This window comes from Rhinolophus ferrumequinum, chromosome 12 (genome assembly GCF_004115265.2).
Source record: "Rhinolophus ferrumequinum isolate MPI-CBG mRhiFer1 chromosome 12, mRhiFer1_v1.p, whole genome shotgun sequence".
Taxonomy (NCBI): Eukaryota; Metazoa; Chordata; class Mammalia; order Chiroptera; family Rhinolophidae; genus Rhinolophus; species Rhinolophus ferrumequinum.
In genome coordinates, this window is record NC_046295.1 from 35,275,767 (window position 1) to 35,302,764 (window position 26,998).

Genomic DNA, 26,998 nt, shown 5'->3' on the forward strand with positions numbered 1-26,998 from the left:
GACTCTGCAAGAATGTGCCTAAGAAATACGTTAAGAGAAGGTGGACAGGGCTGTAACAGTTTCTGTTCAGGCAGTAATGTAATGCTGAAGGTTCATTCAGTGCTGTTTATAAGAGCAAAACCTGGAAACCATAGACTGGAATTGGATACATAAATTTCTCTATAGTCACATAATACTGCCGAATATAATACAACGGTGGAGTTGAAAAAATATAGTTAACCCCAGAAATTTAAATTTTGTGTGATACTCTTTTTATGAAGTTCAAAGACAAGCAAAATTGAACTGCATATTGTCTAGGTACATATAGATAGTATGTGATAAAACTAAAAAGAAAAGAGGGAATAAGGAATCGCCCATAATCAATTCATGATAGTGGTTACAATCTTTGGGGAGAGGCAAAGTGTTGAACTCAGGTTACCTAAGGTCCAAACAAATAATGACAAAGAACAATAAATGAAAATAATGTATGTACATTGTAAAAATTTGGATATACATATAAAATATGTAATTATAAAAGAGAAAGGTTTCACTGGTTATTCCTTCAGGTAGAAAAATTATAATTAACATTGTATTATTTTAGCCTCCCATTCTTTCCCCTATGAATTAAAAAGATTTTTTAATGATACTAAAACGTGTCAAGTTGATAAAGTCTATGCCCTGTGGGAGCTGTTTAAGGCAGGCTACTGACTCCAGGTTCTAACCAGCTTGACCTCAGCCCTACCATCTGCTCTTAGCTAGAAAGGCTGCGGGAGCACACAGTGACAGTCAGAGGGAGGTTGGTCCAAACTAACAACACCGCCCCGCCCCGCCCCGCCCCGCCCCGGTTCAGAGAACACGCCCTGGGGGCGTGCCCAGCTCCTGTGGGGGCGTGGCTAAAGGGCGAGGCGGTCCTCAGCCAGAGCCCAGGTAATCGGGGCGAAATCGGGAGGAGCCACGCGTCGCGGCGTGAGGACGTCAAGGCCGCGCCTGACGTGACGTGCTTGGCGTGCGCAACCGCTGCTTGGCGTCCTGGTCCCAGCTCTGGAGAACTGAAGGAGAGGTGTGTGGTGCTGTTGGCCGGGATGTTACAGGCTGTTGGCGCTGTGGACGAGGAAGAGGAGCAGGCGGAGGAGGATTGTCCTGAATTGGTTCCCATTGAGACGAAGCAAAGAGAGGAGGAGGAAAAGTCTGGCCCTGGCGCTAAGATCCCAGTCACAATTATCACCGGGTATTTAGGTAACTAACCATCCCGGTCAGAAAATGCTGTGAACGCTGGTATCCTGGGATTTTGGGGGCTGACTGTGCCTCTTCTTTTTAGGTATGGGGCTTTCTGGTCGATAGCAAATGTCTCTGAGTTAGGGTCTGGGTCACTTGCTCCCAGTATGGGATGCTTCTCATCCCGGGGGTTAATGATGCCCAGACTCTTCCGCGTTAGATTCACATTTATCAAGTGAGGTTGACAGTTAACCTTGCATTTTGAAACTAGTTCCGGTGTTGCTGTCTGAAGCCCAGATCCAAGCCCTTAATTATCCGTGTGACCTTTAACAAGTTATCTTAGCTTTCTGAAGCTTATCTACCTCACTTGAAAATGGAAATAATACCGGCCACCTGTTGGAGTTGGTTTTCTCATCTGCAGAATGGGGCCGAAATACCGACCTCGTAAGTCAGTTACCATTAAAGAGTGTCCTGCCCGGAAAATGCCAGCCATTCCTCAGTGGATTCCCTTTTTCCAGAAGCTAGTCTCTTCCAGCCAATCTCAGACATTTTTCTGAGGTCTGTTTGTAAAGCACTGTAGGAGAAAGTAAGAATAAAATCTCTGCCCTCCAAGACTGGTGTTTCTCAAACTGAGGCCGCTCGGGATGCCCAGAGACACTCGAATTCATAGGTTTGTAAACATGCTGCAATTTCCTGAAGGACAGTGTATGCGCTTACACTAGAAGTACTTGATTGGAAAAGTTTGAGAAGTATTGTAAAACCTTACAGTTAAATAAAAGGGCTAGAATAAATATTTGACCATATTAACAAGTGTGGGAAGAGTTAAGAAATGTAAGAAAATTGAAATGATTTCCAGAAAGTAGTATCATTCCTAGATGCTCCTAGAGACATACGCACCTTGGTGCTCCTGAGGGCCTTTTACATAAAAATAATTCAATCTCTGGTGTTTCCCAGTGTTTGCTTTGTAGACTGGAGGTTTATTCTCTTTTTTCTTCAGGACTAATAAAGGATCTTATTTTCGGTCTTTTTCCACTGTGACTCAGAGGCTGCTCTCCTGAGAAGTTGAGCAGATTCCTTGCCGGGAACAGTGTAGTTCAGACTTGCCCCTGTGCTGTCCCCTTTTGCTCACTTGGTAGGTTAGTAGAGCATTGGAGAGAATGGTCCGAAGCTTAGGAGTGAGGACTCGTGCCAGCAACCTTGTTGCTGAGTCTGGGGGATAGTTTCACTGCTTATTCTTGACCATTTTCTTTCTTGGGACATTGTTCTGGCTTCCATCACATTTTCCTAATATTTCCACCTGCTTCTTTGGCTTTTTTTTTTTTAACTTTTGTTTAAGTGTGTTTTTCCAGGATCCATCAGCTCCAAGTCAAGTAGTTGTTTCAATATAGTTGTGGAGGGCGCAGCTCGCAGGGGCCCATGAGAATCAAATCGGCAACCTTGTTAAGAGCACCACGTTCTAACCAACTGACCTAACTGCCCAGGCTTCTCCTTTTTAACCGTTGCCCCGCTCCATCCTTTGAACTTCACACCCAGATAGTTTATATTTTGATGTCCCACAGACATCTCAAATTCAACATGTCCAAACTTTCATGTTACCATTCCCTCATCCTCCTGCTCCTATGATCCCAGCCACTTGGAATACTCTAAAAGCTTCCTAGTCAACCTTCCGTTTAATATGTTCTCTTCCATAATGATCTTTATAAGTGTCAATCTGATTGTGTCACACCCTTCAGTGGGTCCCATTTGGGTTAAAGTTCAAATTCCTTAATATGCATTACAAGGTCCTATGTGATCTGGCTCTTGACAACCTCTAGCCTGTGAAACTGTGACCCATCCACATTGAACTACTTTTACTTCTACAAGATGCCAGGTATTTTTGCTCCTGGTATATTTTTCTTCTTGCTCTTACGCCTCTGGCTAGGTGTCCCTCTTAGGTGCTCCATAGCATCTTACACATCTAATAAGTGTATCATCCTGTGACGTGATTGCTCTCTATTGATCTGAATTCCACTCCACATCCTACTCCCTTAATGTTTCTAAGCTTCATGAAGGTAGAGACGGATTGTCTCTGTCTTGTACACTTTTCACAAGGGCCCAGTATAAGATCTGGTCCATGGTGGACTTTTGAATGAATGAAATTGCTTCATAATATGGTTAATTATTAAGCTCTAGTAATTTTATTAGGTCTCTTCCATCTCATTCCTTTCCATTTTCACTGCCACTACCTGGTGCAGCACCCGTGTTCAGGGCCTCTGTCTTACACTTGGACTAATTTTAAGAATTTCTTCATTGCCCTGCCACCTTAAGATCTGTCCCTCCCCTTCGATATGTCACACTTTAGTGATGTTGAGCTTCCTAAAACACTAAACACAAGCCTTCCATCCCTTCAACAGCTTTTAAAGGCAAATAACCCCAAAATTGTTGAAGATATTAATAGCCTAATTCTCAGTAAGTCCCTCCTAGTTAAACCCTAGAAATCTTGTAAATTTACTTCAGAAGATGTGTATAACCTACATGTAAAAGTTCTTAGCACTATTTGTAATAGCAGAAACAACCCAAATGTCCACCAACATAAAAATAGATAAATGATATATTTATACAATTGAACTATACTGCTGTGCACTTAGGGTTGTTTTTTTATCTCTGAACTTGGGTGTCTGTGGCTCACAAGACAAATGTTTTTCTTCTATTTCAGCTGAACATATTAGGTTTAACATGCCCCCTACTGGATAAAGTTAGTGTAGCTTTATGAGTTTATCTTTTTAAATAATATTCTGTCTTATTTCCTATATCCATTCTCCATTTTCTGTGTGTGTGATACATATATAAAATCAGTTTTATAGATTGCTTTAAGCATACGAAAAATAGCTATATAGTCAGTTTTAAGTCATGTCTGGTTAATGACGAATGTTAAAATAAAAGGTCTTTATATGTAAATTTTAGGGAATTAAATAGTATATTCTTGGCTAAGAAATATTATCATCATGCAAAGGGATTTAAATATTTTACATTTTATAAACTACATGAGTACTTAGTTCCTTGGATAATTACTTCAATAATTTCTTATTTAATAAAGAATTAAGATGCCCTTATATTAACTGTATTACAGTTATGTAGAAGGCATGTTATTTTTTTCACAAGGTTGAAGAAAGCTGTGCAATCCAACTTGTAGAAGTATTTGTAAATATAAAATGTTATGTCAACAAAACATTTTTAATACATTTCAAAGGGGACGTTAATCTACCTCTGGAATAGTTTTAGTTAAATAATATTTGAAAAATAGCATGTACATTTTTAAAAACATTGGGACTCTTTATATCTTTTTTGCGTTAATTAATCTTTCAATTTTGTTATTTAAAACAAATATATTTTATAGGTGCTGGGAAGACCACACTTCTGAACTATATTTTGACAGAGCAACATAGTAAACGAATAGCAGTTATTTTAAATGAATTCGGGGAAGGTAAGTAAAGTTCAATAAATGCTATGCTGCAAGAATTTGTAGGACAGTTTATTCTACTTGTGAATTGATAGTCCATATTTGAAAGTGAAAATGCAATGCCTTATGTCAGGGTTGTCCAAACTTTTTTCATCGTTTTTTACCAAGGGCCATATTCGGTAAAATACACAAACAGCCGGGCCACTCACTTGAGGTGAAGTATCCGGGCCACTCACTTGAGGTGAAGTATGGATTGCCTCACCTGGTTAATTTAAGTAAACTAAATATATTTTTGGAATTTGCTGTGGGCCAATTAATGGATTGCAGACCGCAGTTGGCCCGTGGGCCGCAGTTTTGACCCCCCTGCCTTATGTGAATACGTTATTGTGGATAGTTTTGGAAAATTAGGTTAATTTCTGTCAAGATTTACTTTGTACAGATTATGCATACTGAAATTAGATAATTTCTATAAAATTTTATTTTGTATAACTTTGGAATTCATAACAATGGAATTTAATTAGATTTTTACATGAAACATCTCCAGAAGTAAAAATCTGTGATACATGATATGAAAGAAAGTTCTTTCAGGAACTAGAAAGGTGCTTTTTTACTGACTATATTGTTTAATTGCAACCTTTGAAAAATTTAAAAATGCGTGAGTTATAAATTTACCTTATTGAATGTTTATTGTCTGCAAAGCAGTTAAAACTGAAGAGTTTAAAAATAAGTTGAACATAGGCTCTTCATCCTCAAGAAACTTCAGTTGTCTGTGAAAACACATGCAATTTAACATTCCAATTTTTTGTCTTTAATATTGAATTATAGTTTTAAAAAATCTATACAGCAGTATTAGACACAGTTCTTTGATTACTTTTATAAGTTTCTCTCATGTGTATTTTAATAAAAGCTACTTTTAACTGAAAAATGTAACTTGTTGGGATATTTCTTAAGGTATACTATATCTTTAGTTGTAAATTAGTAAAACTAGGTTTTATGAACAGGATGGGAGGCCTATTAAACGTAATTTCTGGTTTCAGTTAACTAAAGAGAAAAGTCTTGCTGGACAAAATAAAAATCCTAAGTTTTTCTTATAGTCTAGTTGCTTATTAACTGATCTTCTTTTGGACACTGATTACATTTATTATTTCTTACTATTTTTCTTCATTCTTTTTGGATCATTTTTTCACAATTTTGTCCTTTACAGCATTTGAAATACTTTCCTTCATATTTTGTTAATGTTCTCTACACCTTGAATTCTGTAGCAACCCCTTTCAAAGCTCTTTATCATCACCTAACTGAAATATAAACAAACAATATATAAATGAAAAATTACTCCCTGTTTTTGGCCATTTGCTTTGCTGGACATTGGGAAATCTTCCCTGGCTTTGGTGTATTTCTTTATTGGAGGAAAAATAAGACATTTGAAATCATTCTTATATAATAACAAGTACATCAGAATCTAAAATATACTTTATTTTTTCTCAAGTAAGCTTTGCTAGGAAACTTACGTGTATTTGACTAAAATATAATTTTTAAATGATCACATTGGCCAAGCAAACTTCCTCAAATGAACTGTTTTTAAATTCATACTGGGAGTACTGAGTAGCTGTCTAATAGAAACAAAGGTAGTTTAGAGGAAGAATGAAAAGACAAATATAGATAAAGCCCTTAAGAGGTTGAAGGGCATATAAAAACTTTATATATAAAACACACTATTCTATCTGGAAAGTTGGCCATGGACAAGAGAGAGTGCCTTTGAAAATGCTACTTTATTCGGAAATGGGAGTGTGCAAAGAAGAGGCCTAAAGAGGAAGTAACTGATTCATTAATTTTGAGTTTTCCTTTTTAGGGGCTTAAATCCTCTTGAAGAAATAAAAGTTAAAATAATGTAGAGTAGTATAGTTTAAAATATTGAGGCTGCATGAATAGAATGAAAGAATAAAAGTCATAAAATGTATTTTCTACTTTGAAATCCACTTCATTATTGAGTATCCTCGTATTTTTTTTTGGTTGCCTAGTGAACATAATCTAAAGCGTGCTTCTTGTTACTTATTCCAGGAAGTGCAGTGGAAAAATCCTTAGCTGTGAGCCAAGGTGGAGAGCTCTATGAAGAATGGCTGGAACTTAGAAACGGTTGCCTCTGCTGTTCAGTAAAGTGAGGAATGTTTTTACTGTGTACTTCAGTTTACTATAAATGTCTGATTATATTTTCAGCTTTGATTTTTTTATGTGTGTAATTTACCTGAATTTACACAGTATTGTATTTTCAAGTAGAAAATAAGACTTATTAGGATGTATTTTCTTAAAGTATTTCTTGCTATCGTATTTGTTTTTCTATGTGCTCTAATGCTTTGGCCCTTTCATTGAGTTTTTTATTGTTTTTGATGTCAGGGTTTATTTAATAATCTCTGTGGTGCATGAAAGTCTCATTTCATGTATAAAGAACAGTTCTGAGTTTAATAAGTCATTGGTCTTAGTTCTAAGAATTCACCGTTTAAGAACAAAAATAAATGACCATTAAAAAAGAGAAAATACTCACATTATGTCCCACCAGTTATAGTTTCCAAGGACAATGTCTGTTTTATTCATTAATATACCACAGACCTTAGAAAAGGATCTGACACATATGAGTAGTAGTCATTCAAATATTGGTTGAGTGAATTAGGAAAGTTAAGACCTGTTATACTGTGGATTTTGTGTATTCTAGTGAATTAAATTTATTCTACATCATTTACTATCTTAGTTTTTGACTTTGAGTCAAGTATATTAACAAGACTAAAATCATAACATTTTCTTGAACAATCAAACTGCAATCCATTAATTATTTTCTTGCACTTTTGATATTACAAGAAAAAAGGGGAAATTGAATCTAATGCAGAATAGAATTAAAAATGTTTAATGGTAGTATCTTGTTAGCTGTTACTAATCTACTGTAATTCATAAATTTTATCATTATTTTGGATGTTGATTTTTTTTTCTTTCATAAAGCTAGGAAAATAACAGATTCTGACTTGCTTTAGTCAGGTATATTAAAATTTCCTCTGCTTTTAATTTTAATAAAATATTAACTCATCATGAATCTCATTTCTTTTTACCTATCAATACATATGCATGTGTTTTTTCCCTTATTGGTAAATATTGGACAGAAATTTTGTTAGAAGCTTGAGAGTGAGTTAAATTTTTACATGCCTAAAGATATTTTTGTCTCAGGTTGCTGAATATATTTTTAAATGCTTGTAATGATCATTTTAAGTATTCAGGCAATCAACTATATATTGTGTTTTGGTATTCTCCAGGGACAATGGCCTTAGAGCTATTGAGAATTTGATGCAGAAGAAGGGGAAATTTGATTACATACTGTTAGAGACCACTGGGTTAGCAGATCCTGGTAAGAAATGACAATATTAATAACCAGAATATAGTTCTTAAACATTTTTCAATAAATGTACTAGGGGAATATCTAAAATGAGTATTAAAGCTTTACTCTAGAAAAAAATATTTTTTTGGTTTAAAAGAGAAAAAATACTGGGTTCTCGTGTTTCTTTGGCAGATGTAAGATATTAAAAGTACTTGGTACTTTTAACTTGATACATAATAGAATTTGAAGTTTTGATTGATTTAAGGTTTTTGGTAGAAACAAAAGTTGTTAAAATATGGAAATTTAGGAAAAATTGAGACATTCTACTTGTAAGTATATTTTTGATTGGTTATACTCTCCAGAGACCTCATTTCTGATTACTTTCTAATCCAGTTTTCTTAGGGAGTTATTTAGAGATATTTAAGGGCTTTTGGAATCTAATCCCAGCAAATTTATTCCTTTTTAATTAATTGTTAGCTTTTTTTTTTCTGCTACTGAACTTAAAATAATTTTTATTTTTTTATAAATGTTGTGATAAGGTACAGAGTTAAATCAAGCCTACTGGGCCTTTTTCCTGGTGTAGAAGTAATAATGATTATCCTTGAAATTTTTGCCTCTGAGTGTAATTACATCTAAACCTCCCTCTTGAAAACTACACAAAGTCGACCTGTTTTTAACAACGGATTTCTGTTTCCTTCTTACCCAAATAACTTTTAGGTAACGTATTTATTCCTTATTTGCAGAACACTTAGTGTTTGTTTTGTAAGTCTGACCCATACCATTATTTCTTATTTAATCTGGGTCTTTGGCATTAGGCCATAAAACCATGTTAAAGTAATGTTAGGGAATAACTTATTAAAAGGGTCATAATGGTTTAAAAGAAATATTGTAGTATACTGAAGGTTCAGATATCATCAGTGGTTATGGTACTTAGAAGTATAACCGTGTTTCCCTGAAAATAAGCCCTAGCCAGGACAATCAGCTCTAATGCATCTTTTGGAGCAAAAATTAATATAAGACCTGGAATTATATTTAATATAATATAATGTAATTAAATATACCATTATTTCTTCTTGGAGCTGGGTCTTTGGCATTAGGCCATAAAACCATTTTAAAGTAATGTTTGGGAATAACTTATTTAATATAATAAATAACTTATATTAAATAACTTATTTAATATAATGTAATATAATGTAATTAAATATAATGCCAGGTCTTATATTAATTTTTGCTCCAAAAGACGCATTAGAGCTGATTGTCCAGCTAGGGCTTATTTTCGGGGAAACACGGTACATAACAAACAACATTGTCCTCATGTTTTCAAATTAGTGTTGATTTGGACTATTTTGGTCCTTACAGTAGGCATGGATTTTTTTCATACATTTCCGATAGCTCTGACTGATGATAGGACTTGAATTATTGCATTGGTGTTAAATTAATTTAAATTTGGTAAGGTGGGAAAATATATGCCTCTTTTTGAAATAGCAATTATCAGTTTCTTTTGTTGTAACCACTTTATAGAGAAAAACTCTTGTAACTTTTTGAGAATAGGTGAGTTTAATAAAACAGTTCTGTTTTTCTGAGGAAAAAAAACTTAAAGATCTCAGAAAAAGCTTTTGAACAAATTGTAGGTATAAACAGGTTCATGTTTCTTGCTTCTAACTTTCTTTAGAATAATGACTTATTGTTTGGGTAAAAATGAAACATTTATTATACAGAAATGTAAACAATACCTAAGAAAATATGAAGAAGAAAGTTTGAAAACAACACCCTATATTTCAGTGCCATCAAAGATAAGTAGGTGCATTTCATTCCAGGGATTTCTCTGTGCTGGTGCTACTCCTTGTGGTTTGTTGAATGGCAGCCTTGGCCTCAGCTTGGAGCTTGTGAAAAATGAAGGTTCTTGGGCCCCATCCCAAATGTACTGAACCAGAATCTCTAAGGATGGGGCCCAGCAACCCATTTTATTACGCCCTCCAGGTGATTCTTAGACATGTGTAAGTCTGGGAAGCCCTGTTCTTTGCACTTCTGAAAGCTATATAAATATACAGAAACGATTTTATAAAAATAAGAATCACATTTTTTGTGCTATTCTGAATAATTATTCATATAGTTTTACTTGAATTTAAAAGAAGAGTATTTGAAAGAAGTGAAGGAATTGCTGAATATCAGATAAATGCTTCACTGTAAGAGATGAGTTTATTAAAAAAAGATAATAAAGAATAAAGAACATAAATAAATTGGACAGGTTGCTTTTTAAACTACACGTTTGAATTTTGAAAGTGTTATTTGTTGACTCCCTGGCATCAAAGATAAGGGGATTAACACTCCCACTTTCTCCCACTTCCTGGTTTTGGTTCATTGTATTCTGTACTATGTTGTCAAGGTTTCTAACATTTACATTCTGTCCTGCTTTGTTTAGTTCTGTATTTAAATGGTTTTAGGCCTCATTACCAATACTGTGGTTTCTCCATTCTTTAGTTGATCAGTCCCTTGATTGACTGAATGGTATGGTCAGGTAATCTTTGCTATAATTGCCGTATCCCTTGAGTTCTTGCATACTTCATTGCTTGAGAATACCTGTCTTGTTTTTATACTTCAAAGATTACTTGGCTAGGTATGTTTCTGTATCACAATTTCTTTCCCTCAGAACTTTGCAAATATTGCTCCATGATCTCTTGGTATTTTTTGATTGACTGGATATACTTGTACAGTATTTTCTCTTTTTATTTCAACAAGAAGGATTTGTGAGTGCAGTATTTTTTCAGTTGATACCTTTAGTGTTTGAGAATGTCTGCCTGTTTTTTTCATTCTTGAAAAACAACTTGGCTGGAGGTAATATCCTTAGGGAACACTTTCATTTGAATTTTTTGGTCATTTTTTATTATATTGGGGCAATAAATGTTACTGTAGAAAAGTCTGATTTTTCCCTCCACCTCTTTGAAAGCGACTTGCTTTTTCATCTAAAATGCTGAATGGTTTTTTCTTTATTTTTGAAGTTAAGTAATATAACCAAGATACATCTAGGTATCATTCATAATCATGTTTTCCTGGATTACAATATACCCTTTAATCTGCAGGTTTAGTTCTTCATTTAGGGACATTTCTCTTATTTATTACCATGAAGAATTTTTCTGTCAAATTATTGGGTCCTCTACTTTATGACACCAATTTTCCATCTATTGCATTTTCTTTTGTTCTCCGTATCTATTATCTTCTAATTGTTATCTTCCTTTGCTTCTGCATCATTTACTGTAATTATTTCAAACCTTCCTTTTTGTCAGCAATTCTGTTTCCGCCAACATCTGTTCTGTTCCTTGATGTTTTAAATGAACTAATTGGTTAAGTAATGATATATTGGCCCTAAATTTATTTCTTTATCACTACAAATTACCTTTTCATGTTATTCTTCTCAATCTTGCTTTAGAGATTAGTTTTAAGTAAGATTGTGTTGTTTTTAAGTTGTTTATTATGAAGAAGCCCTTGAAAATTTCTTTAACTTGGCTTTCTTTAAATTTCTTTAAATTTAAATTTCTTTAAATTTAATTTCTTTAAATTTCTTTAAAAAGTTAAAGAAAATTTCTTTAACTTTTTTTTTTAAAACTGGTTTCTTTGCTATTTTTGTGCCCTATTCATTTCTTCAGTTTTTTTCCCTTCCTGCCTTTTACCTTCTTTTTTGTTTCTTCTAAGCTGTAATACATGTGCATAGTTTTTTAGCATGTTTGTGCTTGATGTAGGAGACTCAGAGAACTTCTATCAACCTAGATGTGCTATTGCCAAATTCTTTTTAATACCCTACCTGTCTTACCTAACCTTGTTTTTCTTCTGAGCCCCAGTTTGAAAACTGAGTATTGCTGGGAGCAGGGGATAGGAAGCAAAGGGAAATAGATGACTGAGAGCGCCCATTGGGCAATGTGACTCTTAGGCCCATTGGGCAATGTGACTCTCTTAAAATAATATCAAGTTCTCCCACCTCTTGGGTTTGCTCCAACTACTCATGTATATACATCCCATACCTTGTGAGAGGACATCTTGAGCTTTAGACCACACTCACTTCATTTTGTTCTGAGCTTTAGAAAGTGACTTCCTCCCCTGCAAATATAGAGATGGTTAGAAACTTTTATCCTTGAAGTTTTCTTGTTGATTTTTTTTCTGTATTTCTTATTCCTCCCTCAGTTCTGCTTGCTGTTTTGAAAGCTATTTTTGATAAGTGTTAGGATTTTGTAAACCTCTTACTGGGGATGTGGATAGAATTAGGAGCTATTATAATAAGTCACATAGAACTTGTGTTTCTTATTTAGACTGTCTTCACAAGTTATGGCAGGAGACTGTATATTTGGTTGCTGCTGGTGTATATTTGGTTGGCTTTTTACGCTATTCACAATAGCCAAGATATGGAAACAACCAAAATGCCCATTGATTGATGATTGAATAAAGAAACTGTGGTACATTTATACAATGGAGTATTACTCTGCCATAAAAAAGAATGATCTCTTACCATTTGCAACATCATGGATGGACCTAGAGAATATTATGCCAAGTGAAATAAGTCAGACTGAGAAAGACAAATACCCTATGATCTCACTTATATGTGGAATCTAAAGAACAGAATAAATGAGCAAACTAAACAGAAAGAGACTCAGAGATACAGAGAACAAACAGATGGTTGCTGGATGGGAGGGGATTGGGGATAGGGGAGAAGACGAAGGGATTAGAAAGTGCAAATTAGTAGTCATAATGTAGTCACAGGGATATGAAATGCAGTATGGAGAATATAATCAGTAATGTTGTAAAGATTGTATTGGGTGCCAGATGGGCACTGGACTTATCAGGGGGATCACTTCATAGACTGTATAGATGCCTGACCAATATGTTATACATCTGAAGCTGAAGTAGAATAATATTGAATGTCAACTATAATTATATATGCACGTGCGTGCGTGTGTGTGTGTATAACTATATATATAGATAGATATATAGATATATATATACAGTCATGGGATGTGACGTATAGCATAGGGAGGATAGTCAATGGTGTTGTAACAGCTATATATGATGTTAGAGGGGTAGTAGATTGGGGGGGGTTATCACTTTGTGAGGGGTATAAATGTCTATTATATTGCTTTGTACACCTGTAACAAAAAAAGGGGGGCGGGGCACCAAAAACATTAAACATGAAAATAAAATTTGGCTTTTTAAATTTTATTTTGTTTGTTTTATGAATATGGTTTTGAAAAGGGAGATTCTGTAATCTAATTCAGGATTTCTTAACCTTGGCATAAATGACATTTCGGGTTGGATAATTCTGTTATAGGAAGATGTCCTGTGCATTGTAGGATGTTTAACAGCATCCCTGGCTTCTTCACACTACATGCCTTTAGCATTCCTCTACTTGAGATAACCAAAAAAATCTCTCCAGATATTGCCAAATATTCCCCTGGGGAGAAAAGTCACCCTTGGTTGAGAATCACTGATTAACTTCGTTTTCTCATCTCTGCTCCTCCTGCTAAACACCTGCATCCAAATTTTAAATAGTTCCTCCTTGTAAGTATTATACCAAAGATACATATCAGATTTAGAATCAAAGCTCTAACACACTCTTACAGTTCAACTTAATACTAGGCATATGTTAACTGTAGAGTACTTATGAGCTATCTGAATAGAAATCAGTGAATTAAAGAAAATGATTTATGTACAATGTTAGAAATTTTGAGTGAAAAAAATTAATACTTTTTAATGATTTATTATTTGGAGTAATGATACTCACAGTTGATTTACTTTTTCTCCCTCATTAATTAAAATCATGCTGTTAGCCAAGTAAGTGAACAAAATTCTTATTGGCAATTCTGTTGTTTTCCGTTTAGGAGACTGACACTCTCCAGTTCTAAGCTAAATAATTGTCATGGTAAAGTAATTTCCGTGGAAAGGACAGGCATTGATTCAGCCCCTGTTATTCACAAATCCTATTTCAGTCAAATTGGAAAACTATTAAGTTTTTGGGAAAAAAATCAATAGGTATCAGGAAACCATTAGATCTTGTGGCCCTTGCTATATCTTGCATGAGTAATCATTGTAAACAGCTGACAGGTATTTCGTTGTTGACACAGAGTGATGCTTGGGGGTCCACATCTCGTCAGGGTAGGTGGACAGTTTCAGACATTGGAATGAGTTCAGTTATCCTTGTTTTTCCCCAATACTCATTCTTTTAGACAGCCCTGTCACTAACTGGACTTGTGATGCTTTGAAAAATCAAATACTTTCTTTGCTGTCAGTTTTCTTTTTTTTGTGTTGTGGCATACTAATCAGGGTGTGTGGTTTGATACTTTAACCAGTTTCTGTCAAAATCAAGTTTTAATTTCTTATTTAGAAATTATTTTTTCTCAGACCCAGATTTTATAAATAATATAAGGATTTATTAGTAATGCCATAGAGTGTATAATTTTAAGTTTTGTTCTTTTTTTTCTATAAAACTTACAAGTAAATTTTTTTTTTGATTTTAGACAAGTGATTTTGGTGTTCTCTTGCTTTCTTTTAGAGTGATAATTCAGTATTTGTGAATCTATGATTATTCAGAAGAGAAAATAAAAATGAGTCTTATATACACATAACCATACTGCCCAAATTATTTGATAATATCTGTTGGTAAATTATTATGGCATTCTTATAAAAGAAGCTTGTTGTTAGCTTTGTATTTGATACAAGCTGGTCTTTTTTTTTTTTTAAGATAAAGGGGAGGGAAGAAATGGGTATAAATAGTAAAAAATTCTGTCACTCTAATTCTCATAAGAAGGTTGGAAACCCATATTTAATTTGTATATGTGTTTGCCTGTTAATTCTGCTGGGGCAAGTTAAAACATGGATAGAATTGTGTTTCTCAGTTTGAAGAAATATTTTTATTTGATGAATATTATATATGTTTTCAGGTGCTGTAGCTTCTATGTTTTGGGTTGATGCTGAATTAGGGGTTGATATTTATCTTGATGGTAAGTTAAATACAGAATTTTGTTTTCAAGTAAAATGTTATTATGGTTAAGATCATTTTTGTTCATATTATAATTTTAATTCCTTGAATTAAAAATTGTTTGACTCTTTTTAAACTTATTTAGTTTGATGGTGAAGTAAGTCTTTGTTCATACAGATTGTGAAGCCGCAGACAATGGTAAAACTAGATGTCAAATCTTAATCCAATTCTGAATTTAGTGCTTCCGCTAACGTTTTCATTTTAAAATACTATTAGATTGGTGCAAAAGTAATTGCAGTTTAAAAGGTTAAGAATAATTGCAAAAACTGAAATTACTTTTGCACCAACCTGATATGTAGATTTCCTATTCTTTTGTTTGATTTATGTACTGTGGTGTGTCATCAGTCTTTCCCCCACTCCATTCCCTCCTCCATTCCCTGAGCCCTGCACATTTTTTAAAACCAAGTCTTTCATATGTTAAGGGGTAAAATAATTTAGGAATCATTGAGGACTGGTCCCAACATTTGGCCCTAATATGTATATGTGGCATGTGGCTGGTTGCATTCTTAGACATTATCAAACTTGTTCTGCTGTTAATCCTTTGAAAAAATTATTTAGCATATAAATTCAGAGATTGTCAAACTAATTGATCATTTGGAAATTTAGGGACGTGTTGTATAAAACGTTTCTGTGTTAGATTGGTGAGAGATATTAGGAATAAGTATCCTAAGACAGATTTGTTAAGCAATAATTTAAATGTTAATGAAAGTCTCAATTTTGATTATGGGAAAATAAATTATAAATAACCTGTCTTGTATAATTTATCCCATTCCACTTTATATTATGAAATTTAAATTTATCTCATAATCTTTTGGATTGTAAGCATTTTAAAGGTTAGAGAAATCTTATTTTCTTATTTGTTTATTTAATTTAAAAATTTTATTTTATATCCTCTTCCGTTTCTTAAAATAGTGCTAGGTACTCAGTACATATTTGAAAATGCATCTGCTTTTTAATGGAATCGAAGTAAATTGCATCTTGGCAGAGAAAGAAACAACATTTTATTAACATTTGTGAACTGAAATAGATTAGTTGTAATTTTCATTCTCAAGTATAAAGTTGATTAAAAGATTTATTCCTTTGTAGGTATCATAACTGTTGTGGATTCAAAATATGGATTAAAAGTAAGTTGAAAGATTGCTGTGAGTTGCTAATTATTTGTTAAGAGCTGGGTATATGGGGATTGATTATATTATTTTCTCTACATTTGTGTCTGTTTGAAATTTGTCTTAACAAAAACTTAAAAAATAACATGTTCAGATGAAATTTGTATTTTTAAATTGTGTTTTTAAAAATTATTTATTTTGTATTACTCTGGCTTGATGCGAGAAAAGTTGGAAGTATAATATTTTGTAATAAGAATATTTCAGGACAAAGTTTGGGTATGTATACTCCTCACTAGGATTCAACCCCATTGTGGATAAGTTTTTCTGTTTATTAGAGGAAATTGAGCTTGATAAAGCACATGAGAGCTTATTTTTCTTGTTAAACTGTTATCAGACACAAATGCAAATAATTGAGCTTTAAAAAAAAAATTGTTTTACCTTATTTTGAAGAAATCCGGATTTATACATAGGTTTAGTGAGGGGAAACTCTCCATTAAAAGGCATCTAGCTCTAAATGTTTTTGTAATTACCGAGATCCGCAAATGCATTTAAATGGGCTTCAGTTTATAAAATGCACTTAGTAAGATTTTTAAAAGCATGTTGCATAAATAGTGTTTCTCAACTTTCCAAGTGAAATATTACTAAATGCAGAAGAGAATGAAATTATCTTCCATTTCCCAGTTCTAATCTGGGGATGTGGACAGTGCCCAAAGTAATTATTTTTCAGTAGTTTACATTTAATGCTTAAAAATGCATGTCTGTTATGTATTCTACTCCCATAATATAGCTAAATTTATTAATTTGAAAAAGTTTGTTTTTCTTCCAAATCTGTAATAAACAAAAGTGCTCTAGGAATATATGGCAGGCTTGTCAAATGGTCACCAATACCCTTTCTCTGGCTCTTCAGTTTTCCGAGGGATAGAGTACTCTAGTTTGAGAAGTTCAGGAGACAATTCCTTTTTAGATTTTCAAGTCCAAATACCTAAATTAGTAGTCTTAAGAATCAAAGAACGATCCCAAATATTACAGTTTTGCTCCAAAAATTCCAACTGTTCTGAAACCATAACATTTCTAGCAAAATGTTTATGTAGGAAGCAAAAACAAAACAAAACAAAAAAAAACAACAAATTCTTCATTCGTCAAATATTGAAGAAAAAATTTCAAATTCTTCAAATATGCCTGTCTATTACAGGCATATTTGAATTCGTCTCATATATAAATTTGTTACCAAATTTGGGATACCTATGGTATAGATAGCAGTGAGGATATTTTATTTGTTTTTTGTTTTTTTTGTTTTTTGGTTTTTTTTGATAGGCTGAAAGTGCCATGCCCAAAGTCAAACTCTGTGTATTTATCATAGGAATAATTTTATATGTATATTTTATATGTATGGAGAGGAGTTAAATAGAATCTATTATCAGTGTGATAGAGGCCAAAAAAAAAAACAAAGCAACATTCTGAATAATGCAAACACAGTAAACATTTAACCCCCTGCCACCTTGATAAAACCTCTTAAATTATTAAATCAATATACCTACACAAAACTGACATACTGTCAAGATAATGGAAACTTTAGATTTTCTAAGTCAGATGCCAGATAAATAACTTTTCCTTTATATAAAGAATTTGCCAACTTGTCCAATTCCTCTGGTTGCAAAGCTTGACCTCAGTAGCTGCTTGTGATTCAGAAAATTCTGAGGCAGTACAAGTAATGACACTTGGATAATGGGCATCAATTTAAGGGTGTCATGCTTCACAGAGCCAGCCCATCACAAGAAAAGCTGAGAAATGGTACCCTGTGGCCAGCCAGCCAAATTGAAACTGAAGTGGTAATTGATATCATGGGCTATCACTCTAATGGGATTGTCACCCATTGATCTGAAATATTCATTTTTTAATCATGGGCAAAGAATTGGACAACTTCAAATGACAGCTCTCTGTTCTCAGGACTTGACACCCAGGCTACTGACATTGTTCTTTTCAATTCTACAAATGTGACAGCATTTAATGCAATAGAATCAATGAATGAAGTTACAGCGAAAAGGTCAAGTGAGAGGTTTTTTTTTTTTTTTTGGTTATTCTCTTATATTGCACAAGCTTTTGAAACAATTCAGTCAGAAAACAGTTTAGCATGGAAAATACCAGAAAAATAAATAGACTGACATTATGCAATAATCCTTTTTAAAAAGCCAAAATGGTGTTTGATTTATAACCAACTCATTGGAAAGAAATAACTGCTGCTGTTTTTTTTCTTTAAAGTCATATGATATCTTTGACACCAGATTTATTTCCACTTTGATCAACAACAGTTTTTTTTGTTTCCTTCCTTCCTTCCTTCCTTCCTTCCTTCCTCCCTCACTCCCTCCCTCCCTCCCTCCCTCCCTCCCTCCCTCCCTCCCTGCCCTCCTTTCCCTCCCTACCCTCCCTTCCCTCCCTACCCTCCCTTGCCTCCCTCCCTCTTCTTCCCAGCTTGTTTCTATTTCTGCGGAAAAGGGTACCCTGTAGCCCTTATTGAAGTTGTGTCTACAATGGTGTTATTTAAAGGGTTCCTTTCTTATGGTATACTACAATGGTAGATGGTTGAATCTTAAGCTTTTGGCTATGTTGAATAAATTAGAACCAAAATTATTTGTGTCTGTTTTGATATATAAGCAAAAGCCATAGTCTCTAAGCAAAGATAAGGAATAAGGAATCCTTTGGGGATGGATGTATATATATATACATATACATCCATCCCCAAAGGATATTTATATATTTAAATTTTGCAGAGATTTTTCTTCTTTGACTGTACAGGTAGAATGCAATGTCAAATTTTTCATTTTTTAACCTTATAAATGGAAGCCATCTGATTTAATGGTGTGTAATGCATTATTAGAGAATGTCCTTTTGAATAGCGACATTGGTTAGTCTTTTTGCAAAGCTTGACTTGGGGAGGTAGGAAATTGCATAGGCAAATGTTGGGCTGATATCCAGAGAAAATAAATGTGAATGTGCATTTATTATTTATTATTTCCTTACGTTTGTATAGCCTTCATATGTGCGTAGAACAGGGCATTTATCTTTTCTATAATTATATGATTATTACATATCATATTCTTAATAGAGTTGTACATGTTGGCAGGTTTTTATTTTGGGGAGTTTTAACATCTTTTTATATGTGATACTTCTTGATTGCTTAGAGGTAGTTAAAATGTCATCCATCCCACTTAACTTTGGTTGAAGATTTCTAATCTTCTGAAGTAAATGCATTAAAAACATGAGTTACTTTGTGGAACTATTAGTTTCATTTAAGTATAGAAATTCAAAACAGATCTCTAATTTTCTTGCCATATTTTTTTTATACCCTACCAACTCACAGTCAAATAGTAGCCCCAAATTCGTCCTGCTGAATAGAAAGGGATTTGTTGCTGCATGTTACATAGAATTTTTCAAGTAACAACATCCATGTATCTATGTCAACAACTAGGTAGTGTTAATTAGAATTCGTTTAACAAATATTTCTTGAGCCTGGGTGTGAGGACTATTCCTAGGGCAATAATAGCATTATTCTCTAGAGGACATAGTTATAAGATTTGTTACAACCTCAACTCAAGAATAATTAGCAAAAATAGTAAACTTAGTCTTTTGGCAAGGAATGATTTTTGATACAATATTTTTCAAATTCTGTGAGTTCCATAATTTCAGAGTGGGTCTACAGTTGAATTTACAGGATTGTATCTAAAGTTTTAGTTTAGTCTTGTTTCCCCTAAAAGAGAATTTGGCAAACTTTTAGAGGAAAGAAGTTTGTCCCTATAGACTTAGACAATTCTATTAAATAAAATTATTGCTAGCTTGTTCTTAGGTTTCAAATTATCCAAATACCTTGATGATCTACCTCCCCATGAACTGTGAAACTGGTTTGGTGAAATAATTTTGAATGTAATTTTTAGGTAATCTTTATGTACATACTCTTATGTGATTGTTAATATCTGTGTAGCACTGTATACAAGACTGATTTTATAAGACAAAAAGTTTTCACAAAAATGTTTAAATTATGTTCATTTAACTTCTACTGAGCACATTTTCAATTTTTGAAAAATAGCCATATAATAAGGTATCCTGTGATGGTTAAGGTGTTAGATTTAGTTTCTTCTTTTATAAAATGAGTAGTGTAGCCATTTCCCATCGTGTTATAAAGGCCAAATGAGATAATATATGTAAAAGGACTTATTGATTTGTGAAGTTGGAAAGTCAATGTCAAAGTATTTTTTTGGAGCTAGTTTGACTCTGGAGAGGTCAATGAAATAAACTGTTGCGTGGAGAGGCCAGATCTCCCAAGCGTGGGCTTCTAAATGACAAACTGCTTTTAGGCTAGAATTAGGGCTGTGTCCTTCTCTCAGCATATTTGCTTTAGGGAATATGAAGGGCCCAGTACTGAGTTCATATCATGTACCATTCTGGGTGGAGAGTGGGGCGTGGGGGAAGGAATGGTGGGAAGTATATTAGATTTTTTAAAAGTACAATTTCAAGGGTTATCAGTTTTTTAATAAGTGAAAAATGAATGTTTAGAACAAGAACTGTTCTGTAAAAAGGAAAACGCCTAAAATCTGAACTATAATGTTCTATGTTTTTGTGACTTTATTTAAAATGGAGGGTTTTCCTTTTAAGAAAAAAGGTCAGGGGTATAGAATTAAAGCCCTCTCACCCCCCACCTCCAGCCCCTAATACCCTACAGGTTCACTGTAGGAAAAAAAAAAAATTACAGTTGGGGAAGAAAATAATTTCAGATAGAAAAATTCATTGTGAATTTGTGTATTCAGTAATAAAACTTGTTGAAGTCTTTATTGGAAGCAAGAGTCTCTAAAGTAAAATCCTTTGTGTTAACATTAGATTTTGTGTTATACCAGAGTAACTTTTTTCAAACTTTGTTTTTGTTCAGCATTTAGCAGAAGAAAAGCCTGATGGCCTTATCAATGAAGCTTCTAGGTACTCATATTTAAAGTATATATTGATTACTGGCTAATTGGGAAGAGAAAATTATGAATATGAAAATCAGAAGAAAACAGAAATATAAAAACATAATCAAAGAAAATATATTATCTTTTTTCCTGTAGTTGAATTATTGCTATTTATAATGATCTGATAACTAAAATTTTATTTATAACTTTTATTATCATCAAGTGAGTACTGGGCACAGCAGTTCTTTGTGAGGAGCGTGGGAAATGTTAACATGTTAAAATATTTTCTTGTTCTCATATAATGTCTTTGGGATTGAAGATGATTGTAAAAAAAAAGAGTTGGCTCACTTCTTTAACAGTAATTCATTTGATTCAAATGTTCACTGCTATTCAGAACAACAGAGGAACAAATAAGGATATAGTTTTAATTTGGCATTGAGAATGTTTTTTTGTTTGTTTGTTTAAATAACTTCATGCTCCTGATTGCTTTGTCTTTAGACTTTAAATATTTAAATTAGTTTGCGTACCCTAAGCATGTTCATGCTAATGGGGAAAAAGTTTTGGGATAGAGGACAGTCACTAAATATACTTCTGGGTTTAAGAGGGAGGTCCCCTGAGATTTGCTGCATCTGATGCAGACAAATAATAAAGACTGCAAATGCGATTGATTCCTTCTCACTTTGGAGTATGGTACTCTGTTGTTTTGTAATCCTGCCTAAATACTGCATTTGGTCTGTAGTTATGATTCAAATTAGATTGAACTTAAATGTTTTTTGTAACTTTTTATAGAAAATGTAAATAAGTCATTTAAATAGTAAAATGTTATAAAAGCCAAAATAAAGTTAAACATAAAAGGCGTCCAATTTAAAGATTGCAACTGTTTATATTTTTAGATGTGCACATTGAGTTTTTATTCATGTGAAGTTTACTTAAAACTGGGATTCTGATATGCTATTGAAACCTACTTTTTTAATGAATTAATTTATTTTTGATAATTTGATTATGTTATTTGAAATAATCAGCTATACCTTCAGGTAGCATAAGACTAGGATTAGGAACAAATAGCCTAGTAATTAACTTCAGTAATTTCCTGAAGAATTGAGGAAAAGTTAAAGAATCCTTAGCTTTACTACAACTGTTGTTAGAAAATAGAACTTTTATTCATAGCAAGCTATTTTGTTATTCAGCGTTCTGTTAACGGGATTCTTTAATTTGAATTTATGTGTATCTGTTTTACAGAGAAAATATATATTCTCAGTGATGAAGATGTTTCGTAAAGATCCTGATAAATCAACTGAAGTGTAGTTTTTTAAAAAAAACGTTTAGTGTAATGTTAATGTTAAATAAACTTGTCTGTATTTTTTTGAAAATTATGGTAACTATTACATGGAATATTTTAGTAAGTAGACTATTTTTGTCTTTACATATTGGATATCTGAATTTTGTGCATTTCTTTTCAAAGAAAATCATGAGTTTATAATCATCCTGATTGTAAATCATCTTAGATTGTAAACTTTTTGAGGCTTGTCTTCATAGTTCTACAGTAGCAAGTGAAAGCACTCAGTAAATATTTTTTAATGAATCAGATTATTTAAATAGTGATGAATACAGTTTATCCTCACTATTTGAAGAATGATAATCAGGTTAGGAGTAAATTGAATTACCATATAGAGTACTGCTTGATCTGTATAGGAGGTGTTTCTGTTTATTTTTAATTTCTTAACATTTCTCTTTTGACATCTGTTCTTTGTTTGCTAATTTAGGCAAGTTGCTTTGGCAGATATCATCATCATCAATAAAACAGACTTGGTTTCAGAAGAGGATTTAAACAAATTAAGAACAACTATTAGGTACAAAATTATCAGTATGTTAAGTACTTACAAATTCAAAGTGTACTATACAGAATATTTTTACCATGACTATTGCCATGTGGAAACTTAAGGTTCAGTGTTGACCTGCTTCAAGTACCATTAGAGAATCACATATGTATGTTGTTGTCTAATAGATTGCAATGTAAGTAGTAATTATGTATTTATTCTCCATTGCTTACCGAATATAGTTCAAAGTTCATAGACTGATGTTCAGGGTCTTCTGAATCCATTCTTCTTTTTCTGTCTTCTCTTTGACATTTTCCTTAATGAAGTCCTCTAACTTTACCCAGGATGATTATTTGCTGCCTTTTCATGGATGTGTCTTGCCAAATCCTTTTATTACTCATAATGCATTCTCACACTCACTCTTGCCAGTTCTTGAATTCCTTCTCTTTTTTTCTTTTTTAGCAATTTTATCTATTCTCTGGAGCCCACCCCACCTCCTTTTTCTCCATCTCTCTGAGTCTTCCCTGACTCACGTGGTCTCACTTTTACCTAAACCCTCATTGACTTTGTCTTCCTTAACTGTCAACGAACCATGCCTGTTTTCCAGCTTGCTTTAATGTCTTCAGGGTCCATGGCCAAGGCTAATCAACATAGGATAATATATATGATACTCATATGTGTTAAATGGTCCAGTGGTCACTTGGATTTTTTAAATGAGGTTACAATTCAGCGATTTTGAATTATTTTGTAAGACCTAAATGAATAAATGCTATCTACAAAAAGACATTGAATAGCTTTTATTATTAGTCATTTTTAAAGGGTGCAATCTGCTAACATCAGGTTTTGAATCTGTGAGTGCCAGTTCATTCAGTAAATGTTATAAATTGAATCGGTAAAGGTAAGGCTCATTAAGAGATTGGCTGTAATGATAATGATTGCAGAAGAAAGAAATTCATATTGTTCTGCATATTTGGTTTTATTTTAATAGTAATATTCCCTCAGACTTTACTACAAAAAACTAATGATGTCTCCATGTGGAGGGCAGTGGTGCTACATAATGTTTAAGGTCGTGGACTTTGGAATCTGCTTGGGTTCTAATCCTCAGTCTGTTTCTCACTGTATTCGTTTTAAGTCTCATTTGTGAAACAGGAATAATACGTACTTCATGAGTTTGGTTTGAGTTTTACGTGAGACAGGCTTGTAAACTGCACAGTACCTGATGCATAGCTAGTTGTTAGCTGTTATCATTACTAGATTGGAGATTTTTTCTTAGTTTACATAGTAATTTCAAGTTACAGTGAATTAAAAAAAAAATGAAAGAAATAGATGATTGACATTTTTGAAAAGTCTAGAAAGATGAAAACAGTGAATAAAGATGACTTTTTTTACCCCTTTTGACACTGGTCTCCTAAATTTTGTTTCTCTTTTCAAAATCCTATGCACCACTGTGATTACTAGAAAAAGAAGACAATCTATGTAGCAAACATTTTTGGCAAAAGGGTGCAGGATTATTACTACTGGGCTTTTCTATTTCCATACTGACTATCTAAGCTGGATCTCCAGCACAGCAAGGTTGACTGTTGGCCAGCTTGTTGCCGGCCTGTGCTGTAGGAAAGAATTTGGGACAAAGCACACTGATAAATTATAGACCCTTTTGGCTCTTTATCCTCTGTTGTACGTCAGACTTGAAACTGCTCAGAATTAGATTTGGGGAGTTGGAAGAAGATAAACATATTTGGGAGGAAATAGCCATCAGGTCAGAGTATATTAAAAAGAGAAGATTAAGAATTTGGGGAAATAGACTTGCCTCAGAATCATCGCATGCAGGATGCCATACCCGTGAGAACAAACAGTAAATATCGGCACGTAACTATAAAGGCAATGGAATTGATGATATAATGATAAATAGATCAGGTGTACAGAATGTTGAAAAGGATTCAACAAGTCTTTTTGGTGCAGTACAAAGGGAAGACCAGCAGAGTGGGCAGAGACCCTAGTTAGGGAACTGAAGAGGTTCTTCTATAAAAGAACCTGGATGTGTGGCTCAGTGTTACTGTGAATATTGAGGACAGGCTGGGTCAAAGCCCCTCATTACTAGGTTTGTATGTCTAGGTGTGTTTTGCCATTTCTACAATGTGTGCTTGGGAAATAATGGGTATCAATAAAATGTCTTATTTATCTACTCATTTTAACAACATTAGGACTACTGGCAGTTTGTGAATCATATTTTCTAAAGTGAAGTGTCTTTTTATAAATCACAAAATAGCCCCTGGCTGTCAGTTCTGCAGTAGACTTTTTGCATGTCATGTTTTAATGCCTAAGTGGAAATATACCTGATTTATGATTAAAAGGAAAAGGACAATTAAACTATAAAGTATGTAAGTTTTGTTTTTCTATTTTTTACTTTTTTCCAGCTCCAGATATATGTGTATATGCTTACTTTCTACTTTAGAAATAATGTTCCTTGAGTTCTTTTTAAAAAAGTTGACATTTACTTTTGTATTTTCTTTTCCCTCATTTTAAAATTTATTTCAGATCAATAAATGGACTGGGAAAAATTTTAGAAACACAAAAATCAAGGTACTTTTAAAAAGCTATTACTGATATTAACAATAAATAATTTTATTTAGTTAATAGTAAGTATTAAGTAATTGTTAAATAGTATGCTTGATTCTAATGTAAGAAAGATTTGTGTGTGTGGTTTCAAAATGGGACCCCAAAAGTGTTTTGAATGCTCTTTATAAATTAGTTTGGCATATTTATTTGATATATGTGCTATCCTTCGAATAACTAAGACTATAGAGCCATGATAATACTGTGTAACTGCTTTTGCTTAATGAAAAAGAAAATGTAGGACTTTCAGCCACTCAAGAAAGTAACTGGTATAGAAATCTGAAAAAGTATGTTATTAGGAATGTTATCTTAATTTGAGGTATTTAAATGGTTTTTTAATATTTTTAAACCTTCTTAGTGTTTCATAGTTGCAAAAATAATCTGTCATGTAAAAAATACATGGAACCTTTACCTTTAAGTTCCTGATACCTTCTTTTTTTAAAATTTTGATTTTCATTTCCTATAGCTTCTTTTCTCATTGTGTTTATACAGATGTGCATTACTTTATAAAGTAGATGTGTTCTGAAAACCTCTGTGAAATGGATTTCTGTAGATAGAACTCTGTTTTCCATTGAATGCTGTCATGATTTCAGGAAATTTTTGTACAGGGGTATTCTGTTAAGTTCTCTTTTTAGCAAGAATGGCTCAGCAGCTGATACACCTAGCAACATGCAGCTGGCAGCTCTGAGACTCACAGCTCGTGGTCTAGTGCCACTCAGTCCTTAACTCAGAGATTCTTTCCTTGGAAATGCAGCAGAGGCCTTAGCTAAGTCGCTTCTCTGCTATGGCAGAGATTAGAGGTGCTGATAGAGTATGATAAGTGTTAGGCGGTAACAACAGCAGCTGCTTACACGCCTGTCAACAGCTGGGGAATTAATTTGGTATGCATTCTCAGAAGCCCCTCCTCTGCTGGCAGAGGAGCAGAAGGATGCCCGTAGAGTAAGTCCTCTGCAAGCATACTCCCAATGTGCGCCCTGCATTTCAAATTCCAGTGTAGAAACTCTGATAGGCTAACTCATACCATGAGCCAATGCTCAGTATGACTTCCTCCTATTGCATTTTACCTTTTTGTTTTTTTTTCTTAAATTTTCTCCTTGCAAAATTATGGACCACCATATAATGCTTAAGTCAACTTTAAAAAATCACATCCACAAATATCTGTGGTTCTTTTGTAATAGCATTTATTTGGTTTACATTTACTCGCATCTTAAATCAATTTTTTAAAGGCCCCTGGATTTATTTGCTTACTTTTGTCTTTTTTGTTGGTTTTCATTTTTGACCTTTATGTCCTGCGTAAAGATTTCATCTTGAATAATTTATTATGTAATGATTTTGATGTTTATATGGCATTTCTAACATTTGCTCTATCACACTATACAACAGTAAACATGCAGTGATTAAATTCTATTCAAATGGATGAATGAACAAGTGAATAAAATCTCATTTTTTCTTCAGTTTCTTTAGTGTCTGGTATTTACCAGTGCATCTAAGAATCTAAAGACTTTCTGAAATA

The 26,998-nt window shown here is 33.5% G+C and overlaps 1 protein-coding gene across 3 annotated transcripts in view; it reads left to right on the plus strand.

Annotated features, from left to right (window-relative positions):
* The first annotated feature begins 881 nt into the window (after positions 1–881).
* Positions 882–26,998, plus strand: part of LOC117032196 (COBW domain-containing protein 2) — a 40,623-nt gene continuing 14,506 nt past the window's right edge. Inside the window, exons 1-9 of one of the 3 annotated variants that reach the window (XM_033123516.1) lie at positions 882–1,215; positions 4,571–4,657; positions 6,692–6,788; positions 7,930–8,021; positions 14,915–14,974; positions 16,099–16,136; positions 21,037–21,083; positions 22,819–22,905; positions 25,408–25,452. In XM_033123516.1, coding sequence (XP_032979407.1) covers positions 1,062–1,215; positions 4,571–4,657; positions 6,692–6,788; positions 7,930–8,021; positions 14,915–14,974; positions 16,099–16,136; positions 21,037–21,083; positions 22,819–22,905; positions 25,408–25,452 — 707 coding nt within the window. In that variant the 5' untranslated portion in view covers positions 882–1,061. Of the gene's footprint in view, positions 1,298–1,321; positions 1,865–4,570; positions 4,658–6,691; positions 6,789–7,929; positions 8,022–14,914; positions 14,975–16,098; positions 16,137–21,036; positions 21,084–22,818; positions 22,906–25,407; positions 25,453–26,998 lie in introns of those variants that run through there. The other 2 variants (XM_033123517.1, XM_033123518.1) reach the window with 2 other exon arrangements.